Source organism: Strix aluco, chromosome 6 (assembly GCF_031877795.1).
Source record: "Strix aluco isolate bStrAlu1 chromosome 6, bStrAlu1.hap1, whole genome shotgun sequence".
Classification (NCBI taxonomy): domain Eukaryota; kingdom Metazoa; phylum Chordata; class Aves; order Strigiformes; family Strigidae; genus Strix; species Strix aluco.
This window is the reverse complement of record NC_133936.1, coordinates 18,342,703-18,365,131: the sequence shown is the minus strand read 5'-3', so window position 1 is coordinate 18,365,131 and position 22,429 is coordinate 18,342,703. Positions and strand designations below refer to the sequence as shown.

The 22,429-nt window shown below is 64.9% G+C and overlaps 2 protein-coding genes across 2 annotated transcripts; one reads left to right on the top strand and one right to left on the bottom strand.

The window, feature by feature from the left end:
* The first annotated feature begins 9,309 nt into the window (after positions 1–9,309).
* On the top strand, positions 9,310–14,690 carry CYP27A1 (cytochrome P450 family 27 subfamily A member 1). The gene is made up of 9 exons (XM_074828888.1): positions 9,310–9,543; positions 11,652–11,842; positions 12,112–12,311; positions 12,395–12,592; positions 12,731–12,891; positions 13,198–13,364; positions 13,650–13,731; positions 13,819–14,019; positions 14,117–14,690. The coding sequence occupies exons 1-9, from the start codon at positions 9,310–9,312 to the stop codon at positions 14,240–14,242; spliced, it is 1,560 nt and encodes a 519-aa protein (XP_074684989.1). The 3' UTR covers positions 14,243–14,690.
* A 789-nt stretch (positions 14,691–15,479) lies between these two features.
* Positions 15,480–21,007, bottom strand: PRKAG3 (protein kinase AMP-activated non-catalytic subunit gamma 3). The gene is made up of 12 exons (XM_074828889.1): positions 20,936–21,007; positions 19,976–20,015; positions 19,417–19,667; positions 19,252–19,333; positions 19,106–19,164; positions 18,790–18,835; positions 18,606–18,660; positions 18,387–18,513; positions 18,112–18,277; positions 17,901–17,938; positions 17,522–17,668; positions 15,480–17,436 (listed from the first exon to the last, which is right to left on the bottom strand). The coding sequence occupies exons 1-12, from the start codon at positions 20,966–20,968 to the stop codon at positions 17,320–17,322; spliced, it is 1,161 nt and encodes a 386-aa protein (XP_074684990.1). The 5' UTR covers positions 20,969–21,007; the 3' UTR covers positions 15,480–17,319.
* Positions 21,008–22,429: the final 1,422 nt, after the last annotated feature.

The window sequence follows — 22,429 nt, the reverse complement described above, 5'->3', positions numbered from 1 at the left end:
GCGCCGAGCCTCCTCCGCGCCCCCGCGGGGAGCCGGGCAGCCGGGGTCGTCGCCGCCCCGAGGGTTCGGCCGGGGCCCCGGCGGGTGGGTGCCCGCTGCCTCCCTCCGCCGGGCCGGGGCGGGCGGGCACCGCGGCCGGCGGGGCTGGGCTGGGGCTGGGCTGGGCTGGGCAGGCACCTCCGGGCGGCTGGAGCGCGGCGCGGAGGCTGCTCCGGAGAAGGAGGAGGAGGAGGGACGGGGCTGCGAAAGCATCTGCCTCCGACAGGGAAACCGGAGCCCGGGGGGACGGACAGGGCGGGCCGGGCGGGGGGACTCCTGGGTGCCAAGCTCGGCTCCCGGCGCGCAGCCACGGGCACGGCGTGGGCACGGCCACGGCCACGGGCACCCTCCGGCAGCGGGACAGTGGCCGCAGCCCGCCCGGCCCCGCGTCTCGCCGCCGCGCTTGGACGTGCAGCCCTTTTAGCGAGGTCTGGCTGGCACAGCCCTGTCCCCCGCAGCCCTGGGGACCTGGCACGGCCCTGCCTGGCACAGCCCCACCTGGCACAGCCCGGCTCAGCCCTGCAGCCCTCGTGGGAGCCTGCCTGGCACAGCCCTGCCTGGCTCTGCTCAGGGTCCTGGCGTGGCCCTGACAAACCCGACCCGGCCTCAAGGTCCCCCCTGGCACCTGCCTGTCACTCTCTTGCCCAGCCGTGACACTCCTGGCACAGCCTTGCCCAAACTTGGCACCCCTGTGTTGCCCCCCAGCACAGCCCTGCCTGGCCCCTGTCCCCGTCCCTCTCCTGGGTCCATCTCACACAAGCCTGGCTCCGTGGCCCTGCCTGCCCTCGGACCAGTCTGTCCTGCCTGGGGACACTGGAGGATTGACACACCACCACACCCCCCCCAAGCATCTCCCAACATTTGGCTCCAGCTCCTCTGGGGACACATCTCTGGGGCAGGAGGAGATGCAGGTGGGTGACAGGAGCCAACCCCAGGAGCAAAGAGACCGGGAGAAAAGTGTGGGGAGGGTCAGCTTGTTTATGGTGATCTCATCTCAGGTGCAGTCAGGACCCAGGAGGGAGACAGCCCCCAGCACCAGATCACAGCAGGCAGCAGGAGCTGCCTGGGGCAGGAGAAAGCTGAGGGGCCTGGGAGGTAGCGGGTGGGGGGGGGGGGTGGGGAGCACACTAGGACCGGGTGGCTCGGTACAGGAGGAGCTGGTGCCAATAAGCTGCCACCCCAGTTTTCCCCCCCTGAGCAGCCTCAGGAATGGTTTCCCAGGGCTCAGCCCAGGGCCCTGGGTCTCCGCTTCCTCTTGCACCCTCCGTGACTCACAGCAGAGCTTGGGGATGCAGCTCCCACCTCTGCAGCATCAGGGCCACGGATCCTGGGGCTGGGACAGTCACCCTGGGGGGCCCTGATCACCTCTGCACCCACCTCTGCAGAGCACCCAGCCAGACTACTGGGTTACCCCGAGGGAAAGGGAGTGTCTGCCACCAGCGATGGGCAAAGCAGAGCATCCTCACTGCTGGTGAGCTCACCCGTCCCTTCAACAGAGATTCAGGCTCTGTCCCCCTTCCTAGGAGGGCACCACCCCCCCATCTCCTGGCCATCTCTAGCCCCCTGGCTTGTCCATCACTTCTCCCCTTGCCCACATCACCAGTGGCTTCTCTCCTTCACAGGGGCACGTTCGCTCCCCACCAGCAACATTTGGTGGTGGATGACTCAGGTTTTATCTGTGGCTTGGCACGATTCTCCTCTCCCTTCTGGGTGAAAGAGGTAAGGACTCCCACCACCTCCAGAGGTTTCCCACCTGCTCCTTCCCTGCCCTCCCACACGGCAGCTGGGCTCCCAGTCTGCACCCTTGGCATGGTGACCAGGATTGAGCTGTCCTGGCTACAGCATGGGGACATGGGGATCTTCCCTGAGCTGTGTGCTGCATCTGAGCACCACATCCAGTCCCCGGAGTCTTTTGCTTTCACCCACCAGTCTCCATCCTACCTGCCCTATGGGAACCTCATCACCTCGAATCTAGGGGGAAATCAGCAACAAGTAGCTCTTGAAGAGGGGACATCCCTGCCAAGGCTGGGGACAGGCTGACACCATGCCCAGGGCCCCAGCCCCTGCAGGTAGAGCTCCGCGGCGGCTCGCTGCAATGCACGGCTCATCTGCCGGCGTGTTGAAAGTGCCTGTTGTCCCCCCGCCCCGAGCACCGGCCTCCTCGCAAAGACAGCGCGGGGCAGGTGAGAAGCCTTTATCTGATTTCCTAAGGGCAGAAAAATCCCTTTGATTTTGCCCCGAAGAGGGGAGCGGGAGGAGGGAGAGCCCCATCCCGGCGAGCAGGTGCGGCTGGCGCACAGCAACTCGCCTTATCATGTCCCAGCTCTGTGCAAGGCTGGAGGGGGCCGGGGGGGTGTGATGTCCCCAGCACGTATATGGGAATGGCCCCATCACTGGGGTCCTGTGGTGAAACCCCCTGAGAGAGGCTGGTGGAGTGGGATGGGCAAAGGCAGGCTCCTTGCCTTGTGCCTGTACCAGTGGGGCTGGGACCAGGGGGATGCCCAGGGTTTGCCTCTGCCTCCCAGCTTTTCTCCCAGTTGCACAAAAATCCGCCTTTAGCAAGGGGGAAACTGAGGCACGGAGATGCTGAGACCTGCTTAAGCAGCTGGGAGGTGATTGCCTGCTCCCCCAGCTCCAGGAGTGTGCTCACACCCTCTTCTGCAACAAGACCCAAAGGGCCACATCCTTCGGGGGACAAGGCCATGGTGGTGACACTGAGACAGGGCTCCGGGTGATGGGGATGTCACTGCCATCCCGAAGCAGCCTCCTCCACCACGGCTGATCCTTTGTCTCTGCCTTCCCTTGCTTCTTGCAGCTCAGCCCCCCCCCCCGACTTTTGTGTTATTACAAATTATAAAACAATTTTTTCCTGCCGTCCCGCATTCTTCTGCCTCCTGCAAGAATTTTAATGTATTTATTTTTGCTATCAGGGGAAAGCGCCGTGTTCCTCGGCCACCCCCGGGCAGCCCTGGCCCTGCTTGGCCACTGAAGGAAATTAATGATGGGGGATGCAGGGGGAGAGCAGGCACCCCTGCACCCCTGCAGCAGAGAGGCGGGGGGACGGGTGTCCCCCCAACCAGCCGTGGTTTCCCCAGTGACAAGGTCTGAGGGCAGAGGATGGGGAAGCAGGCTGTGGTGGGGAAGGGTGATGGGGCAGTGGGGACTGGTCCCCAGGAGACGCTGCTGATTATGGGCTGGGGGGGGCACAGCTGTTGGGTGGCTGGGCAGAGCCAAGGGGTGCTTCGGGGTCCAGCTGCAGGGTGCTGTGATGGGGAATCATGTCCTCATGTAGCAGCACAGCTTTGGACTTCCCCTGGGGAAGAGGAGACCTCCCCCAGACACCAACCCACGCTGCCCCATGCAACAGCATCCCCAGAGGTTCCCATCCTGCTCCTGGGGCAAAGCAACCCCTGAGTGCCCCATCCTGCTCGGGGACACAGCACCCCCCACCAACCCTGCTCTGCCCCTAAGCTGGTGCCCCGGTGCTGCACTGAGCTCCGGCTCTTGCTCCCCACTGCATGGCCCCAAGGGCAGAGATGGGGGTGCCCTGCTCCCCCAGTCCCCCTTGCCCTGCAGCCGCAAGGCTGGGGGTACTCTGGCCGCTGGGAGGGAGTGGACGGGGGGAGGAAGGAACGGGCCTTTCCCGCTGCGGGGAAAGCGTGGCGATTTCCAACCCAAACACCCCGGCGCTCAGCAGCCGCATACTTTCCCAGCGTCCCTCCCCTCCTTTATTCCCGAGGACATTGGCGATCAAACCCAGGTTGGCCCCATCTCCTGCTCCTGCAGTGAGGTCATCGAACTGTGTTTGTGACATCCCGGCATCTCCATGGCAGCGCGCTGTGATGTCATAAGCCCAGGGTTGCGACCTCACGGCAGGAGGAGAATGATCTTATTAAAACAACATGGTCTCCATCCGCAGCCGCTCACGGCCTGGGGATTCCAGTGCAGGGTTACAGCCAGTGGAGGGGCTGGTGGCAGCCGGGGGGACGCTGGGGACGGAGCTCTCCCTGAGGTCGTGTCACTGGTGGGAGCTGGTGATGAGACAGGGCACAATCCAGTGCCCAAAGCAGAGGGCAGCCCCCAGGGCTGAGCTCCCTGACTGATGAAAACACACAAGCCCCGTGGTGCTGGGGTGACACTGGGTTTGGGGACAGCCACACCAGGGCTCTCTGCTCAGGGGTACCCCAGACTCGGTCGCAGCACTGCCTACCTCCAGCGCTGAGTGTCTGGGGCCTTATCGGGGTGCAGAGCCCTTTCATGTCGGGCTGGCGGGTGGCGAGCAGAGCTGACGAGGACCTGTCCCCAGATCAGAGCCACCCGGTGCTGACAGCGACCGCAGGGCCCGTTCTTAAATTAGACAGGTCCCCCGCCTCCCCCCAGCCGGCGCTCCCAGCCCCTACCCCGTGGCTGGACAAAGCCTGGGACATTCCTGCTCACTGTGCTCTGCATGGCCAGCGTGTCCCACACACACACGTGCGCACACACGTGGGCACACACTGTACTCCTGAGGAAGGCTGTTCAGTGGCTGGGCATCACTCAGGCACCGTCGGGTGGGTGATGGATGGGTGGAGGGGATAATGGGAGGATGGACAGACAGATGGGTGGGTGGCTAGCTGGATGGACGGGCAGGTAGGTGTGGGGATGGGTGGGAAGAGTGATGCACACGTTTGTCGATGGATGGATGGGTGAGTGCGCAGGCAGCTCAGTAGATGGATGGAGAGATGGCTGTGAGATAGGAAGCTGCGTGCAAGTGTTGATGGATGAATGGATGGATGGATGATGGATGGACGGACGGATGGACTGACGACAGGAGAAACGATGGCCCTAGCACTCTTTAGTGAGCCCCTGTGGCTCTGGACATTGTTGTTCTTTCCCAACAACTTCAGTTTCATGCAGCAGCAAAAAAGGCCCTGCTCTGTCCTGGGAGAGAAGGGAACATCCGTGTCCCAAGGGGGGAAAATTTGCCTTTCTCTTTGCGCAACAACTCGAGGGTCTGACCTTGTGCTGCCGCAGCAGCGCACTCTCACTGCTAGCACCAGATCTGCTCTCCACTGCCCAGAGGGGAAACTGAGGCCGGGGGGACCAGCTTGCAGTGCAGCAAAAGTGAAACCACCCCTCTACGGGCAGACGTGGCGCTGGGGCCAGTCTGCTCCTGCCAGCCCCCCGCACGTCTGTCTGTCCAGCCATAGGAAGGACACACATTGCTTGGGCTGGAAGAGATGCCGCTGGGAGGGGGTGTCCTTGGGCCCCCGCAGGCCGTAAACATGATGTCATGTGGCAGTGTACACAGCCCGCTCTGTGCGCGGGTCCCCGAATGGGCTTCACAAGTTCTGCGTGGGAGGCATCGACCGTGGCCCACAGCCAAGGGAACTGGAGTCGGGAGATAAAATCAGGTTTGCTTTGGGCTGGAGCAAACAGCCTTTTGCAGGAGGAGTAAGGGACAGAGAGAGCAGATGGAGCGGGGACACCTCCCCAGCTTGGAGGGCTTGGCGGGAAGCAGAGGTGATGGGGGATGCCCCAGCAAAGCCCAGTGATGGTCTCGCTGGTCCCAGGTCAGGTCCCTTTGTGCCTACTTGACTTAGAATAACTCCGTAGGCACTTGAAGTCACTAATCAGCTGGGACCACTTGAGAGCAGCCCAGGGCTGCCTCCTGTCTCCCATGATAACAGGCCGCCAGCCCCAGGCTCACTCCAGTGTCCCACTCCCACGTCCTCGGGGAAAGGTCCCGGCCCGCTGGGGTCCCGCAGGGCATAAAGTGGGGGGAGTCCAGAGCAGAGCTCGCTGCAGGGTGCTGAGCTCTGCATGGTGTGTGTGTGGAAACCATCCTGCTGGTTGATTTACCTCATTTCAAAAGCTTTGTTCTGTCCTCAAGCCCCTGTCCAGGTCTGAGGGGTCGGACAGAGGGAAACAAAGGGATGGGGACCTTTGGGAGAGGGACAAGAGGGTCCCACTTGAACTCTCTGTGTGCAAAAAGAGCAGCTGTCTCCAGGTCTGGGATCTGTCCCCATCCCTCTGGCTCTCCCCATGTCCCCCCTGTGCAGCCCCACTGGCCCCAGCATGGCTCATGACTCAGGCAGTGACAGTGTGGTGACACACAGCTGGCGTGATGGACCATCTCCAGTTAAATGCTGTGGGCTGTTTACGGTCCCCGGGACCCTGGGCTCAACCTTCTCACAGACTGGGCTGTCTTGGGGGTGAGTCAGGGGATGCCCTCCCCTGGGACACCCCGCTTCCCCCCCGGCTGTGGGAGAGCAAATGGGGGTTAGTGGATGCAGCCCTGGGAAAAGTTTTGAGCTCCTGGGTGACACTGCACAAGTCACGTAAAGAAACTGCCACTCTGTCCCGGCAGCCAGGACCCTCCATGTTGGGGGGAGCACTCCGTGTGTGGTGGATGGGGGCAGAGCAGCCGCGGGGGTCCCACGGTGCCTGTCTCTGCACCGAGAGGTCCCACCAGTGAGGTGAGGTCAGACCTGATGATGTGGCCGTGGGACGAGTCGCAGCATCCCCGGGGCAGAGGGACACACAGGATGGGACGTGCCACCCCCAGCTCCCCTTCCCCATGGATAAACGCACTTGCTCTCCTGTCTCTGCCCTGCCTGTCACCAAGCTGGGGCCAGGGCTGGCCCCGCACTGGGGGACTTCCCGGGAGCTGGCGATGCCCCCGGCTCCCCGCGGCATCCCCCGGCTGCGGATGTGTCATGGCCCAGCCGCTTCCCTTCGGAAGTCCCCTCCGGACAGCTCGGGGGTGGGGGGGTGGTGTCTGACTCACCCGCCCCCCCCCGCCCCCCCTTCCTGCACGGCCTCCCCCACAGCCCTGGCAGCCGGCCCCGGCGGAGCCCCCGGCCGGCCCCCGCGCCGCGGTCCGAGGGCGGGGAGCACAGCCTAGCGGCGGGAGATGGAAAGAACCGGGCTGCCGGTGCCCCCCCGCCCCGGCCGGGCTGCGGGGGGAGCGGGCACCGGCCCGGGGAGCCGCTGCGGTGGTAAAGTCTGCCCTTCCACAGAGCCCCGGGGTCGGGGCAACCCCAGCAGCGGTACAGGCTGGGGGACGGATGGATGGATGGATGGATGGATGGATGGATGGATGGAGAGCAGCCCTGCAGAGAAGGACTTGGGGGTACTGGCGGATGAAAAATAGTATAGGAGCTGGCAATGTGCACTCACAGCCCAAAAAGCCGATCACATCTGGGACTGCAAAACTAGAAGCGTGGCCAGCAGGGTGAGGGAGGTGATTGATGCTCCCCCTCCACTCCACTCTCGTGAGACGCCACCTGCAGCACTGCATCCAGCTCTGGGGTCCTCAGTACAAGAGAGGCATGGATCTGTTAGAGCGGGTCCAGAGGAGGGCCACAGAAGTGGTCAGAGGGCTGGGACATCTCTCCCATGGAGAAAGGCTGAGAGAGTTGGAGTTGTTCAACCTGGAAGAGAGAAGGCTCCAGGAGACCTTACTGCAGCCTTCCGATATTTATATAAAGGGGTTTATAAGAAAGATGGAGACTTTTTACCAGGGCCTGTTGTTTTTACTGGTTTTGCAATGAGCAATGATTTTAAACTGAAAAAGGTGGCAGGGTCCCACTCCTCAGCAAAGGCAAACACGGCGGCAGCAGGCTGGGAGAGCCCGAGGTATCCCCTGGCACGGGGGGCGAGAGCCGCAGGGGGGTCGGGTGCCAGGCTGGGAAGCCCCAAGCAGGGCTGGGGGTCTGGGCTCTGCCGTTGCCCCCGGCTCTGGGCCCGGCTGGGGCAGGGCGAGCGGCGGAGCTGGCTGTGAACAGCCATGAGATGGCGGCAGGCGCTCACGCTTGGCTGTCCCAGCCTGGGGTGCCTCACCGGTGTCTGCAGCCACCGGGCGGGGGACGCGGATCCTGCACTGCCATCCCTCCCCCGCTGGCGGGGAGCACACCAGGCACCAGCCTGGAGCCCAGCCTGGGACATCCCTTGTCCCTCCGTGAGGTTGGACCGAGGGGACAACAGCCACCCACAGGACTCTGAGCTGTCTGCCCAACCTGGGGACAAAACGTCCCGGTCCAGGACCTTGAACTCACCCCCCGATAAGGTGGTTAATGATCAGTGCTGGGATGTGCCAGCCAGAGGCATGGTGCCAGCTGCCCCAGGAGTGACACCTGGGCAGAGCAGTGCCCTGCCCCACGGCCCCAGGACCTGCTGGCAGTGCCAGGCTGGCCAGAGGGGACATGCCCTGCACCCACGGCCTTGGATGCTGCCGCAGCAGAGTCCTGCTTGTGGGCTGGACAGCCTGGCCTGCACCAGGTTGGGCAGGAGCTGGTGCCATGCTCTCCCTGGTGTGAAGAGGAAGCAAATCTTCCTCCAGCTGGGCTGCCAGCAGCCGCACTGGGCATGCTGAGCCCCATCTCGGCTCCTGGCTGGCAGCGCCCGGAGGAAGCACTGAGAGAGGGATTGGGACAGCTCAGACCCAGCTCCGTGGGCATCGTCCCACATCACAAGGGGACAAGGCAGGGACAGGGGGTGACAGGCAGGGGATGGCGACAGGACAGGAGGGCTCAGGCCAGGAGGGGCAGCGCCCCGAAGAGCAGGCCCAGCAGTGAGCCTGGTCCCACTGCGGGGTGTGCAGGGTCTGGGGTGCGGTACCCAGTGCCGGAGTGTGACGCCAGTGCTGGCCCATGATGTGCGGTGCCTGGTGCAGTGCCCAGTGCCGGTGCCAGTGCCCGGTGAGCAGTGCCCAGTGCCCGCTGCCCGTCTGCAATGCCCGGTGCGCAGCACCTGGTGCTGGGACCGGTGCCGGTGCCACACACTGCTTTGTGCCCAGGGTGCTGTACCTACTGTGCCGTGCCAGCGCTGGCTGCCAGCTGCCTGGTGCACAGTGTCACCATGCAGTGCACAGCATGTGGCACCTAGTACCTGGGTACCACTGAGGCCAGTTCCCAGTACCTAGAACCCGTTACACGGTGTGTGATGCTGGTGCGCGGTGCCCGGTGTACCAGACCCAGTACCCGGTATGCTGTAGTCGGTACCCACGGCCCGGTAGCTGCTGTGCAGTAGCTGGCACACGGTGCCCGGTCCACACCGCCCGGTGCCCGGTCCCCGCTGTGCAGCAGCCGGTACCCCGTACCCCAGTGCGCAGCGCCCGGTGCGCGGTACCCGGTGCGCGATGCTCAGTTCCCGGTGCGCGATGCTCAGTTCCCGGTGCCGGTACCCGGTTCCCGCCCCCGCGCCGCCCCCCGCACCGCCCCCGGTGCCGCCCCCCGTCGCCCCCGGTGCCTCCCCGCCCCGCCCCGTCCCGTGCGCTGCCGACGGAGCATGGCGGGCCCGAGCGGCGGGGCCCGGCGGCTGCTGCTGCCGCTGCTCCTGCGCCCCCGCCCGCCGCCGCCGCGTAGCAGCCCGGGGCCGCCGCGCAGGACCGGGGGCTCGGCGGCGGCGGCGGCGGGGCCGGCGCGGCTGAAGGGACCGGAGGAGCTACCGGGGCCGGGGCTGCTCCGGACTTTCGTCTGGCTTTTCCTGCGGGGCTACCTGCTGCACACGCACCGGCTCCAGGTGCGCCGGGGCAGCCCGGCCCGGGGGCTGCGGGGCCGGGGGGGCCGGGGCTGCGGGGTGCGCGGGGGGCCTGGGGACCCTGCAGGGCGCGCGGGGGTGGGGGTGCTGGGAGGGATGCGTGGGGCGGAGGGGCTCCCGGGTGGGCTGCGGAGAGGGTGCTGTGCGTGGGGGGGGCTTTGCAAAGAGGGGAGTGGGTGCACTGGGAGCAGGGTGAGGTGGGCTCCGGCGGGGGGGGAGCAGCCCCCAAGGGACGGCGGGGAGTTGAACGGGGGCGGCGGGGCGGGGGAGAGGAGGGGCTGGGCGGCGGGGAGCACCCCTGCACCGTGGTGGGGTGATGCTGGGGCCAGCAGCGCGGAGAGGGGCCAGCACAGAACTGGGTGGCCCCGGGACGGTCCTGCCAGCCCAGGGCGGCTCCGGCATCCCCGAGCCGGCCAGGCAGCCGAGGGCAAAGGGTAGGGGGTGGCTCACGGGGTCCCGGCATCCCCGGGCAGCGCAGACCGCCCCAGCCGTGACATGCTGGAGGGGCCACGGTTTGGGGGGCAGGCAGCCCAGCAGGTGTTTGGGCAGATGGTACCTAGGCAGGCATGGGAGGGATAGGCAGAGGTGTTTGTTTTCTTCTGTCAACACTTCCTCATACGTCGGATGAAGCAAGCGATGGGCTTGGCTGGCCATGAGCCAGGCGGCATCTTCCAGTGCTCTGGAGCTCTGACCGGCCAGAGGAGCATGCGGGATCAGGCCTCCCCAGCACCACAGAGCACCAGGCGCTGCTGTTTGGAGAAGGGGCTGTCACAAGGCAGCAGGGTCTCCAGGAGCGGGCACGGGGGCTCCCTGCAGCTCCCTCCTGCCCTTGGGGCTTTGAGTATGGCCCGGCTTTGCGGACAGATGCCCACGTGCTCCGGAGGTGCCTTTCCCCGGATCCCGGCAGCTCTGGCTTCTCTCAGCCCTGCTCTCCGAGACCTGGGCCATGTCGGGTCCTGGTTGCCAGCAGATGCCGGTGGACAGGCTTCGACCCGGCTGCCCGTGGCCCCACGCAGTGTGTTCGCCCGGCGAGCTGCCTGCGGCACCGGTGTGGCCGTCCCTCCCCCTCCTCCTGCCACCACGCGCGAGGAACGTCTCCCCGCGGTGACGAATCCAGCTGAATCCGGGCGCAGGCTGAGATGCAGTCAGTCACCAAGGGAGATTGTACCACGTGCATCCCCGCAGCCGCGGGGAATGGGTACCAGGGCTTCCCTGCTAGGTCCCCCACAGCCCCCCAGGCTTGACTCTGCTCCACAGGGGCTCTGGCCTGCCTGGATGGGATGGAAAGCACCCCTTGGATGTGGCCCTGTACAGATCCACTTGCAAAGGGGTGCCCAGCTGCCCCGAGGGATGCACTTGGGGGTCACGGTGCTCCCCGGCAGAGAGGCAGGCATGACACCCTTGGGTGCAGCCAAGGAGAGGAGAGCTGCGGCCAGTGGACCCAGAGCAGGGCTGATGCTGGTGGATGTCCCCTAGCTGGCTTCTGAGCCCATGACTCCAGGGCCATGCCCTGGGGGTGGCAGCCTGCCCTGGGAGCAGCCCAGTCCTGTCCCAGCCTGGCACTGCCCTCCCACCACTGATCATTAACCACCCTTATCAGGTGGTGGGTTCAAGGACCCACACAGGGACTGTTGTCCCCAGGTTGAGCAGAGCTGGGGCCATGCTGGAAGCATCAGGGCTTGGACCTGCTGACTGCTGCTGCAATAGCCCTGCAACTCGGCAGAGCCCTGTGCTTGGCAGTTGCCCCTGTCTCTGCTGTCCCCAAAAGGCCCACCAGGCCCTCCATGCATCTCTGGGGTGGGTGAGGGATGTGCCAGCCTGTGCCAGGGGTCAGTGCCTGGTGTGCTTAGTGCTGGCAGAGGACATGTGCCTGGAGACACCAGCCCAAGCCATCTGCAGAGCGCTTCAAGGATGGTGCCAGCCTGAGGGGTCAGACGCAGGTGCTTGGGCCCAGCTGGTGCTGAGGAGTCCCTGAGATGGGTGCAGAGCATGCTGGACACGTGCAGGGCAGCACCAGGGCAGGGAGGGGCTGATCCAGCCCCAGCGCTGGCCCTGTCCCATTCACCCTGTCACGCTCTGGTGCATCACAGCTGATGTCCCGGCGCATTTACGGCCCCATCTGGAAGTCAACCTTCGGGCATTATGAGAACATCAACATTGGGAGCCCAGTGGTGCTGGAGCAGCTGCTACGGCAGGAGGGCAAATACCCCATGCGGAGTGACATGGCCCTGTGGAAGGAGCATCGGGACACCCGTCACCTGCCCTACGGACCCTTCACTGAGTGAGTCCTGCCCTGGCTACGCTCTGTGGGGTGGCAGGCGGCTCCTGTCCCTTCCTCTGGTGCAGGGCCCAGGTGGCAGCTCACAGTGCTCCCTCTCCTGCAAGAAGCACGTTCCCCCCAAGCAGAAGGGCATGGCCATGGGGGGTGGAAAGCCCCCTGGGGTGGTTCCAGCCCAGCCTGGGGAGGATGCACCAGGGATTGGGAAACTGCTGACAGCCACTGCTCCCTGCCCAGCGCTGCCCCCGGCACTGAGCCCCATCCCCGCGCAGGGAAGGGGAGCGCTGGTACCGCCTGCGCCAGGTCCTCAACAAGCGGCTGCTGAAGCCCTCGGAGGCGGTGCTGTACGCAGACGCCATCGGGGAGGTGGTGTCGGACCTGATGGTGCGGCTGCGGGACGAGCGGAGCCGCAGCCCCTCAGGGGTGCTGGTGGGGGACGTGGCCAACCTGCTCTACCGCTTCGCCCTGGAAGGTAGGGGGGTCCTCCCCCTTGCCCCTGCCCTGCCCTGCTCTTCCCATCCCCACGGGGGTCTGGATGTGGCCTGTCCCCCACAGGGATCTCCTATATCCTCTTCGAGACCCGCATCGGGTGCCTGAAGCAGCAGGTCCCCGCCGAGACCCAGCGCTTCATCGACTCCATCAACCTTATGTTCAAGAACTCCATCTTTGCCACCGTCCTTCCCCGATGGAGCCGCAAGGTGCTGCCCTTCTGGGACCGCTACCTGGACAGCTGGGACACCATCTTTGCCTTCGGTGAGCGGTGATGATGGGGGCCTGACACGGTGGGATTGGACTCCTTAAGGAGCCTCAAAAGTGGGGTAGTCCCCGGCCATGTGTCCTTTTGGCCACCCCCGCTCTGTCAGTGCTGGGTCCTGCTCTCTGTCCCTGCAGGCAAGACCCTCATTGACCGAAAGATGGTGGAGCTGGAGGGCCAGGTGGAGCGGGGCAAGGAGGTGTCTGGCTACCTGAGCTACCTGCTGGCCAGCGGCAGGCTCAGCCTGGATGAGGTCTACGGCAGCGTGGCCGAGCTGCTGCTGGCTGGCGTGGACACGGTGAGAGCTGGGCAGCCACCGTTGGGAGATCCCTGCTGAGCTCCATGCTGGGGGGAACCATGGGGTCACGCTCAGCTGCTCTGGGATGGCAGGTGGGGGGCTGATGCTCCACAGGGGCAAACCCTCAGGGATCGGTCAGTACAGACCCTGTCCTCTGCTCTGCTCCCTGCCTCAGTTTCCCCCATGCCCGCTGGCTTCCCTGCGCACTGAAGCAGGGACTGTCTGGAGCTGCACTGGTGCCATGCTTGGCACTGCTTGGGTACCAGCCCCACCTCCCTCACTCCTCTTGGCACTCCACTCCCCCAGACCTCCAACACGCTGTCCTGGGCCCTGTACCACCTCTCCCGTGACCTGGGCATCCAGGAGACCCTGTACCAGGAGCTGAAAGCTGTTGTGCCTGCCAACCGGTTTCCTGGTGCTGAGGATATCCCCAAGATGCCGATGCTTCGGGCTGTTATCAAGGAGACGCTGAGGTACAGCCTAGCCTTGCCCCTGCCCCAGGGTCCTGGTCACCAACGTGTTCCCCAGGGGCAGTCCCTTCCTTCTTCCCCCACCCAGCATTGGGGGATGCACCAGCCAGGCAGGGTGCAGGGCTGGATTTCATTCCCTCAGAGCCACATCCATCCACCTCCTCCCTGGGGAGGAGGACAGAGCTGCTGAGCAGCAGGAGATGCTCCCCCTTTGCCCTGTCTGTGGCTCTCTTCCTCTGGGGTTCCCAGATGGGTCCTGCTCCCCCACTAACTTTCCCCATATCCCAGGGTCTACCCTGTGGTGCCCACCAATGCCAGGGTCTTCTATGAGAAGGACATTGTCATCGGAGACTACCTCTTCCCCAAGAACGTGAGTGGGCAACATGCCGTGGGGACCCCCACTGTACTCAGTGGGGCTGGATGGGGATCATTAATCCCCCCTCTTCTTGCCCCACAGACCCTCTTTGTCCTGGCACACTACGCAATGTCCCATGATGAGACCTACTTCCCCGAGCCCGAGCGGTTCCTGCCCCAGCGCTGGCTCCGGGGCCACGGCTCCCCCCATCACCCCTTCAGCTCCATCCCCTTCGGCTACGGGGTCCGCGCCTGTGTCGGCCGCCGCATTGCTGAGCTGGAGATGCACCTGGCCCTCGCCAGGGTGAGTAGAGACCCCCCACCCAGGGTAACTCGCCACAAGATGGGATGGAGGCCCCAGGGAGTCCCCAAGGCACTGCCACCCCCCCTTCTCCCCACAGATCATCCAGGCATTCGAAGTGCGGCCGGACCCCCGCGGTGTGGAGGTGACGTCCGTGTCCCGCATTGTCCTGGTGGCCGACAAGCCCATCAACCTGGAGTTCATCGCTCGCCCGGGGGCCCCCTGACTGCGCACCCACCCCCTCACCCTGGGTGCTGAGTGGGGACCCCCGCTGCCCCAGGAGGAGGGGCAGGAAGGCAAACCCACCCCAGCACCCACCTCCTGCCCAGCTTGGGCCAGGGAGCTCCCAGCCCCACTGTGGGGAAGATGAGGGGGGTAAGGGATACCCCCAATTTGCCCCTGGGGCACTAGTATCCCCCTACCCCAAATCAGCAGGAGGCTTGGGGAACTGCTGTGCCTTTCACACACCGCGAGGGGTTGTATCCCCCCCATCCCATGCCCAGCTGGGCTGTGTCGGGGACCTGGGAACTCTGCCAGGGCGGGGGGTAAGCGGGGAGGGGGCTTGCTGCCATTCGGTGTCTCCTTCGTCCCGTCCTTGTGTAGCTGCGCGTGGATCTGTGCCTGGAGCCAGGACATCTGGGTCCTCTCTGAACAGCTGACCTTGGCCTCAGCCACTTCTCTGTGCCTCAGTTTCCCTCTCTGCCTGCCAGGGGAGAGTCGAGCGCCGGCGGGGGTTGGGGGTTTGCGCCTGGTTCAGAGAGACAGAGCCAGCCTGGGTAAGCGAAGCAATGCACGTCCCCCGTGCTGGGGAGGAGGCCTGTCACCACCCAGTGCTGGTATCGTGTCCCTGGCAGGGCCAGCCAGCACAGGAGGGGTGTGGAGCACCCGGGACCTTTCACTATCAGCCGTTACTTCACTGAGATGCTGATACAGGGTCACGGGAATGGGGGCAGGACTCACTCTGGGAGAAGCAGTGGGAGAGGATCGGCTCAGCTCCCCCCATCCCCTAGTGGGGACGTGGGGCTGATATCCAGGGCCATCGCAGGGGCTCAGAGCAGCCAGAGGCAGGGGCTGCATTGCCGCTTGCCCAGGGTCCTGGAGGGCTGGAGTACGGGGCACCCTAACAGCGAACCCCCCTCACCCTCCTGATGCTTGGGGATCCTAACTGGACTGAGGGCAGCAGCAGGCAGAAACCTTGCTGGCACCAAGGCTGCCATCCCTGGGGTGTCCCCGAGGGGACCTGCACACCACTGCCATGGTGGAGCTATCAAGGCTGCATGCCCCATGTCCCCATCCCCCGGCTCTACCCAGATGGGCAGAGGTGCCACCCTGTGCCCACACCACCCTCGCTGGGGTCCCAGACTGGGTTGCCCAGCCATGCCGAGCAGCTGTCACCCCCTCCCCAGCCTGGCTCTCTCCGGAGGAGCCATGACCAGCTGCACCCCAGAAAGGCAAGGCAGCAGTTCCTGGAGCAGGCTGATTTATTACAACAAGGTTGAACAGACCAGCAAATAAATAAATACCCCCCTCCCACCCCAAACCATGCACAGGGTCCCCGTGCAAGTGCCTGCACTAAGTGCCGGCTCCCGCGCAGGCTGCGCCTCTGCCAGGGAGCTCCAGCCCCGTGTGACCCTACAATAAACAAGCCTCTGTGTGCAGCTGAGCCTACGCTACCGGGCACAGCTGGCGGGACTGTGCTCACCGCGGGGGAGCCGTGGCTGAAGCACTTGAATCCAGCAGCAGGATGGGAGAGGGGTGGCTGAGTTCCCCCAGGGCCATGTGCATCCCCGCGTCCAGCTGCGGGCAGGGCATGACTCCTCCAGCATGGTGCCCATCAAGCATCACTATGCTTGCTGGCAGGAGGCACCCCCGAGCCCCCTTTTTCCTGCTCCCTGCCTCTCCGAGGCTGGCAGGATTTGGCCCCAGACTCAAGACGAGTCCCAGGACCGGTGTGGGCAGGCAGGTCCTCCCTGCAGAGAGCCTCCATCCACAGCCCCAGGGCCATGCAAGAGGCCCCCAAGTCAGCAGAGATGGTGGCACTTCCCTGGTGTCTTCAGAGCGAGGCTCGGTCAATGCCTGTGGGGTGAGAGAGTGTGCGAGGCCGTAACCCCTCGGCGGGCACTGGCACTGGGCTGGACACCCTGTGGCACGGCCCTCTGACCGCCCCGGTGGAGACCGGGGTCTTGTCCCCATCCCTGGCTTGGATGTAAGCCCCCAGGGTGGGGGCTGGCCTAGAGAGGGACAGCCTGGTGGCCCCCTGCAGCTCCCGACACAGCCACCCCATGGGTAGCAGAGGATGGGGTGAGCAGAGGCACCGTGATGGGGAAGTCGGGGGAGAGGGAGTCCCATGTCTGGTATGGTTCACACACCCCACTCTCAGTCCCCTTCTATGTGGAGAAGCTGAGCACTTCTGGGGGAACTGGTGGGCATGAGGCTGTCCCAAGCCTGTTCCCCACCACCACCCCAAAAAAGCATCATTACCTTTGGGAAGCAGCTGGACACCAGGGCCAGCTCCCTCCTCCCCTGTTCACCCCTAAATGGGTGCCACAGTGGGTGCCAGCACTGTGCCCACCCACCACCAGCAAGGACTCACCAGGCAGGGGGTGAGCGGAGTGAGGTGCAGGTGGCCAGGCAGTGCAGTCCCAGCATGGCTCAGGAGTGAGCCCCATCCCTGGAGCAAGCAGTTTCGGGGCTGGAGGGGGTGGAGGGCTCTGCCAGCCATGGGTTGGCCCCACTGTGCACATGGCTAGTGGTGGGCAACATGTCTGGAGTGTGCGAGTGGGGGTCTGTCCCCTCTGTGTTCCCCAGGCACTGGAGGGGCTCAGGTCTCAGGGGGGGCTTTGAGGCAAGGTCAAAAGAGGGCTTTTTGTCTTGGGGTGCATCACACCCCAAAACCCTCATCCAGCCCAAAGCCCAGGGACCTGCAAAACCTGCATTCCACGCACTGCCTGGATGGGGGTCTGGGGGTGTCTCCGTGGCAGGTGCCCCCATCCTTCCTCACAGACACCTGGGATCAGGACCCCAGAAGGGATCCCCTGTGGTCCTTGTGTCCCCAGGGACAAACAGCATCCAGGTCCTGACATCCCCACCTGGGCACCCAGTGCTGCCGGACCCCAGCCCCAGCCTCCTCCATCCCCTGGGCCAGTTTGGCTGGGCTGGAGGCCGGTGGCCCGGGCAGGGAGGTGATGAGGTGAAGGTGACCCAGTGTTGGAGAGGGGACAGGCGCACATTGGCGGGGGGCGGCGCCTACCTGAAGTGGAGAGAAATGGAGGGTGCAAATGGAGAAAGACGGAGCGTCGCGGGCTAAGAGTTAAGAGCATCGATACCTGCGGGAGTGAGCACAAGGGCCTGGAGGATGTCAGAGAGGGAGACGATGCCCCGCGGGTACTGGTTCTCATCCACCAGAACCAGGCGATGGACCTGTGGGTGCAGGCAGAGTATCACAGGCAGGTCGGGCAGCAGGCAGCGGGGGCTGGAGCTGGTGCAAGGTGTCCCAGCCACTCACCTGCTCCTTGGCCATGCGGTCGATGACGTCCTCCATGGTTTCGTGGGGGTAGCAGGTGAGAACCCCCTCTAAGCAGATGGTACGCTGCCGCAGGGCCTCCCGCACGCTGATGTCCAGGTTGTTGTAGGTCTTCTGGGCTGCCAGGTGCTGTGGAAGAGGTGGCCCTGCTCAGCACCCCAACATGTCCTTGCACCCCCTTGGGCCAGCGTAGCAGGGGACACAGAGCCCTGGGGATGCATGGGGGCAGATCTGCACTGGCACGTGCATGTTGCTGCATGTGGCGTGGCTTTACACGGGCACAGGCAGGTATGAGCACCCCATCAGTGGCACGCAAGGGGCCACACTCGTGCCTGGGCATGCAAACACACAGGGTACTCACAATGACGTCAAACCGGGAGTAGAGGCCAACCACTTGCCCTACAAGGAGAGACAGTGCAGGGGCTGGGGAGGGGGTCCTGAGGACAACCCGCCATGCTCCCCCTCTACCTCAAAGGGCAGCCCAAAGGCCAGGAGGGTTTTTTTGGGTAGGGATGGGGCCAGAGCCCCTGGCAAAGGGAAATGGGGGGGTCACTGGCCCCCTCCACAGGTACCAGCATCATTGATGACGGGCAGGGCGGAGACACGTCGGTCCACGAAAATCTCCAGGGCGGTGTAGACAGGAGCAGTCTCAGGCACAACAGCCACATCACGGAAGGTGCCAACACACAGCTCCTGCACGGTTTTCTTCAGGAAGCGCGGTTTGGGGATGGTGGAGCCCTGCGGCAGGGCAGGGCACAGTTGGGCTGACACCTACACGCACCCCAACACCCTTGCTTGTGCCCCCACGCACCCATCATGTGTGTGCACACGCAGTCCCAGCACTCACAAAGATGTGGAGGAACTTGAGGATACGCTTGTGGGTCAGGATGTGCAGGACATTGCCTGAGATGGGCTCGATGACGGGCAGACGGTGGATCTTATGCTTGATCAGGGAGTAGACAGCATCGAAGAGGCTGCAGGTGACGGGGACATCGTGGGGGGATAGGGCTGCATTCCGGGCACACCCCCCGCGGGGGGTGCTCTCCCCCAGCGGACAGGCGCTCACCTATTGCTCGGGGAGATGTAGACCAGAGGCTTGAAGGAGCCCTGCAGGTACACCTCTGCCAAGGGAGAGAGGTGGGAGAGGGGGTCCCCCAGCCCCTTCATCCAGCGCCACACCCCCAGAGCCCACCTCCATGCCCTGCGCAACATCCCAAGCCCAGCCACCCCCATTGCCCCCTGCTTTTTACCTCTCCAGGTCTCAATCTTGTGCTCCTCCACCTCATAGATCTGAACCTGAGGGCCGGAAGATGCCCTGGTCACAGTGGCCCAACGGGAGACTGAGGGGACTCTGGGGCACTTCCCCCTTCCCCAGGCATCCCACCCCATCACCCTAAGCACAGGGATCACATCTTAGCCAGGAAAAGGGGCCCCAAGTGATGCTGGGCTGGCCCAGAGCATCCTCTGGCCATGGTCTAGTGATGAAGAGGGGACTAGGAAAGCTGGGGACAGCCCCTCCCTGCCTCATGCCCACCACAACCCCCGTAACCTCCCCGCTGCACTCACCAGGGGCGAGCGGTAGTAGCGGTGGAGGATGTTGATGAAGTCAGTGATGGTGAGCATCCCTGTGGAGACACGTGGGGCTGACAGCGCTGCCCGTGCCCCTCACTGCCAAGCAGGGGAAGGGGCCAGGCAGCACTGCAGGCACTCACCCACAAAACTCTGTGTCTTGCTGTCCCAGAGCGGGGCGGCACGCACCCCATTGGCCACCAGTGCCACGAAGGCTTTTTTGATCTGCCGGAGGAGTGGGGAGGGGGTCAGGGGGTCCCCGAGCCTGCTCCCCCCCGCCCGTCCCCACCAATCCCCTGCTTTGTCACCTCCAGGGAGACATCAAAGACGACAAGCTTGCAGCTGGTGGGGACGGCATCGTAGCAGCAGTGGCTCCTCATGAAGTGCATGTAGACCTCAGCATCAGGGCTCTGAAATTCATTCTCCGGGCTTGGGCCCAGCCCCAGCATCTCATTGCCCAGCGTGAAGGTGACGGGTCTTGTGCTCCTCCACCTGTCCTCTTCTTCCTCCTCTTCCTCCTCCTCCCCCTCCTCCCTGGGGCACAGGGCCTCCGGGAACCCTGTGGGCAAACCCGCCCCAGCCCTGGCCAGTGAGCTGAGCTGCCAGGTCTCAGCGCCCTCCTGCCTCAGGGGAGCAGGGGGATGCTGCAGGAGGGGGTGCTCCCCACAGATCCCCCTGTTCCCCACTCCACAGGGGCAGCACACAGCACTGCAACTCCCCAGCCTGGGGGACACTGGGAGCTGCTGGGAAGGAGCTGAGGAATGGGGAGATGAAGGGTATGGGCAGGGTGGGCAGAGAACTGATGCACTCATTGCATGAGTGAGCCAGCACCCCCTCCTACACAACTAGGCACTGCCTGCTACCCACCTTCCTCCTCAGGGCAGGCAGCAGCATTCAGAAGCTCCACCTGAGGGGGCACACAGCGAGGGGGGGCTCAGCAGAAACCAGCCCAGCCTCTCCCCCACCGTAGCTACTGTCTGCACCCACCCAGCTGCCCTGCCCCCCCCAAGCCATGCAGAGAGGACCCTACTTTCAGGGTGGGGATATGGGCTGGCCTCAGCCCCCATCCCCCTGAGGAGCCCCCTGCCCGCCCAGGACCCCCAGAGCCTGCCACTCCCGTGATGGCTCCAGCTCAGGATGTCCAGTTTGTACCCCAACTCTGAGGGGACAGTGGGGGTCCCCGGGTCAGGGCAGAAGATGGCAGGAGCACCCGGCTCCTCTCTCTGCTGTTGATGGCAAGCGTGTCCCGCAGTGGCTCTGCGCCCATCCTCTCCCTTTCCCAACCCCAAGGTGTAAATCCCAGTCCTGCTTCCTCCCATGCTGGGAGCCCCACCAGCCCCACCTGCCCCCCAGGGACCAGGTCTGCCCCAGGAGACCCTACAATAACAAGGAGGCAGCCCCAGGCAGCGGGGAGGTGAGCAGGGCCGACCCCATGCCCCACAGTCCCCAGGAGACCCTACCATAACAAAGCAGCACGTGCAGCAGGAAGAGCAACCCCAGACAACAAACCCACTGGCAGAGCCAATGCTTACGAGCCACCCTACAATAACAAAGGTGCAGGGACTGCTCCCTAAGGAGCCCAGAGCCAACCCTGGGAAAGAGGCGACCCCACACCAATGCCCCCAACCCTTCCCAAGGGGCTGGCGACCGCCGGGGCAGGCAGGCAGGCCAGCCAGGCTGCGCTCTGAGTCCTTGTCCCCACACCTGCCTGGCCACGGCAAGGGGACCGCCAATTCCGCCCCCCCCCCCCCATCTCCCCACCCCGGGGGTGGCCTGTTCCCAAGTGGGGGACTGTCAGGCTGGGCCCCCCACCCACCGCAGCGGTACCTGGGACGCAGTGGGACCGGGCAGTCGCTCCATGCTGACTGTGGAGCAGCGCTGCTATTCTGGGCCCGCGGCTGGCGGGGCCCTGGCAGATAGGGTGTCAGCGAGCAATGCCAGCCATGCCCCTGCCACCGCTGCGGGGGGGACACTGCTGCCACCGCCGTGCAGTGCCCGCTGCCACTGCGCCACCCTGCGACCCTGCAACACCGGGCTGGAGGGGATGGCCAGGGCCCCGGGGACAGCGCTGGCCCTGGGGATGCGAGGGAAGGGGTGATGGAGAGATGGCTGGGGGTAGAAAACCTGTCCCCCCACTCTGCAGATCCCCATCCTCCAGGAGCAGTGCTCAGCACCTGCCAGGATACGGCCCTGCCCACCCAGACACTGCCCCCACCCCATCCAGCAGCAGGAGCAGGTGGGGGCACAGCATCCCCCCACTCCCCCGGGGATGCAGGAGGAGGGCTGGATCCATCCCCAGGCTGAGCAGCACCCAGAGCACCTGGGGACCCTTTTTTCCTCCATGCTGACGTGGCCCTGCTTGCCCCTGCCTGCTCCTGCCCGGGGTCCTGCTGAGGTTCAGCCATCCCTGGCCACCCCAGGTCTCACAGCGGGGGCAACCGGTGCCTGCTGGGGAATCTCCTTCCTCGCCCACAGGGCCACCCCCTCCTGCCCACCCTCTGCTCTCTCCAGGCTCCATTTCTATTTCAGGAAGGTTCAAATAACCCCTTGGCCGGCTGCCGTGCCGGCCCAGGAGCAGCCGTGGGCGAGCGGGCTGGTGGCTGCCAGACCAAGGGGACAAAGCAGCTCCGGCTGACTCCCGGGGACAGCTGGACCCTGGCCCATGGCAGGGCACAAGGAGCAAAGCCTCTGTCCCCTGGTGCTACCCCAAGGCAGGGAGGAAGGGCAGGGACAAGGCAGGGTGCTGGGGACAGACCAGCAGGGCTGGGGTGACACGAGGACGCAGCGGCTGCCCCGGTGCCGGGTGGCCCTTTGCCCCGCAGCGGTGCGGGGGGTGGGCTGGGGCCAGGCCGTACAGCTGCGCTGAGCCGGGCAGCCTGGCTCCAGGCTGGCTCCCGCCGGGTGCTGGCAGCAAGGAAGGGAGCAGGCATCTCCACTTTCGGCGGCTATTTTCAGGTGCTGGAGAGAAGCCGAGGAGCGATGAGATTGTCACCAAGGAGACCAGAGAAACGGGGCCCAGCTCCGGGCAGCGGGGGGCTGCGGGGAGAGCGGAGGGAAGGGCTTTCTGCAAGCCCCAGGAGGCTCAGCACCTCCCCTGGCCCCAAGCAACCCACCCAAGTGCCCAGCATCCCCCTGCCAGGCTCGGGGGACACAACCCCAAACCAGCAAGGGACAGCTCAGGGGACCCAACCCTCCCTTCCCCTGCTGTAAGGCTGGGGTGCTCTGTCCCCTTGGTCAGGGATCTGCAGGAGAGTCCCCAGGACATAAGTCAAACCTCAGACCCCAGCAGCTATGCTGGGAGCCGCTCCCCCATGCAGTGGG

What these genes read in the sequence shown, in the direction of transcription:
- CYP27A1 (XM_074828888.1), top strand. Translation starts at nt 9,310, where the DNA reads ATGGCGGGCCCGAGCGGCGGGGCCCGGCGGCTGCTGCTGCCGCTGCTC. An exon ending in CCCTACGGACCCTTCACTGA is followed by an intron (nt 11,843 to 12,111) that starts GTGAGTCCTGCC and finishes ATCCCCGCGCAG; the next exon opens with GGAAGGGGAGCGCTGGTACC. An exon ending in GGACACCATCTTTGCCTTCG is followed by an intron (nt 12,593 to 12,730) that starts GTGAGCGGTGAT and finishes CTGTCCCTGCAG; the next exon opens with GCAAGACCCTCATTGACCGA.
- PRKAG3 (XM_074828889.1), bottom strand. Translation starts at nt 20,968, where the DNA reads ATGGAGCGACTGCCCGGTCCCACTGCGTCCCAG. An exon ending in TGCCTGCCCTGAGGAGGAAG is followed by an intron (nt 19,668 to 19,975) that starts GTGGGTAGCAGG and finishes GTTTGCCCACAG; the next exon opens with GGTTCCCGGAGGCCCTGTGC. An exon ending in CAAGACACAGAGTTTTGTGG is followed by an intron (nt 19,165 to 19,251) that starts GTGAGTGCCTGC and finishes GTGTCTCCACAG; the next exon opens with GGATGCTCACCATCACTGAC.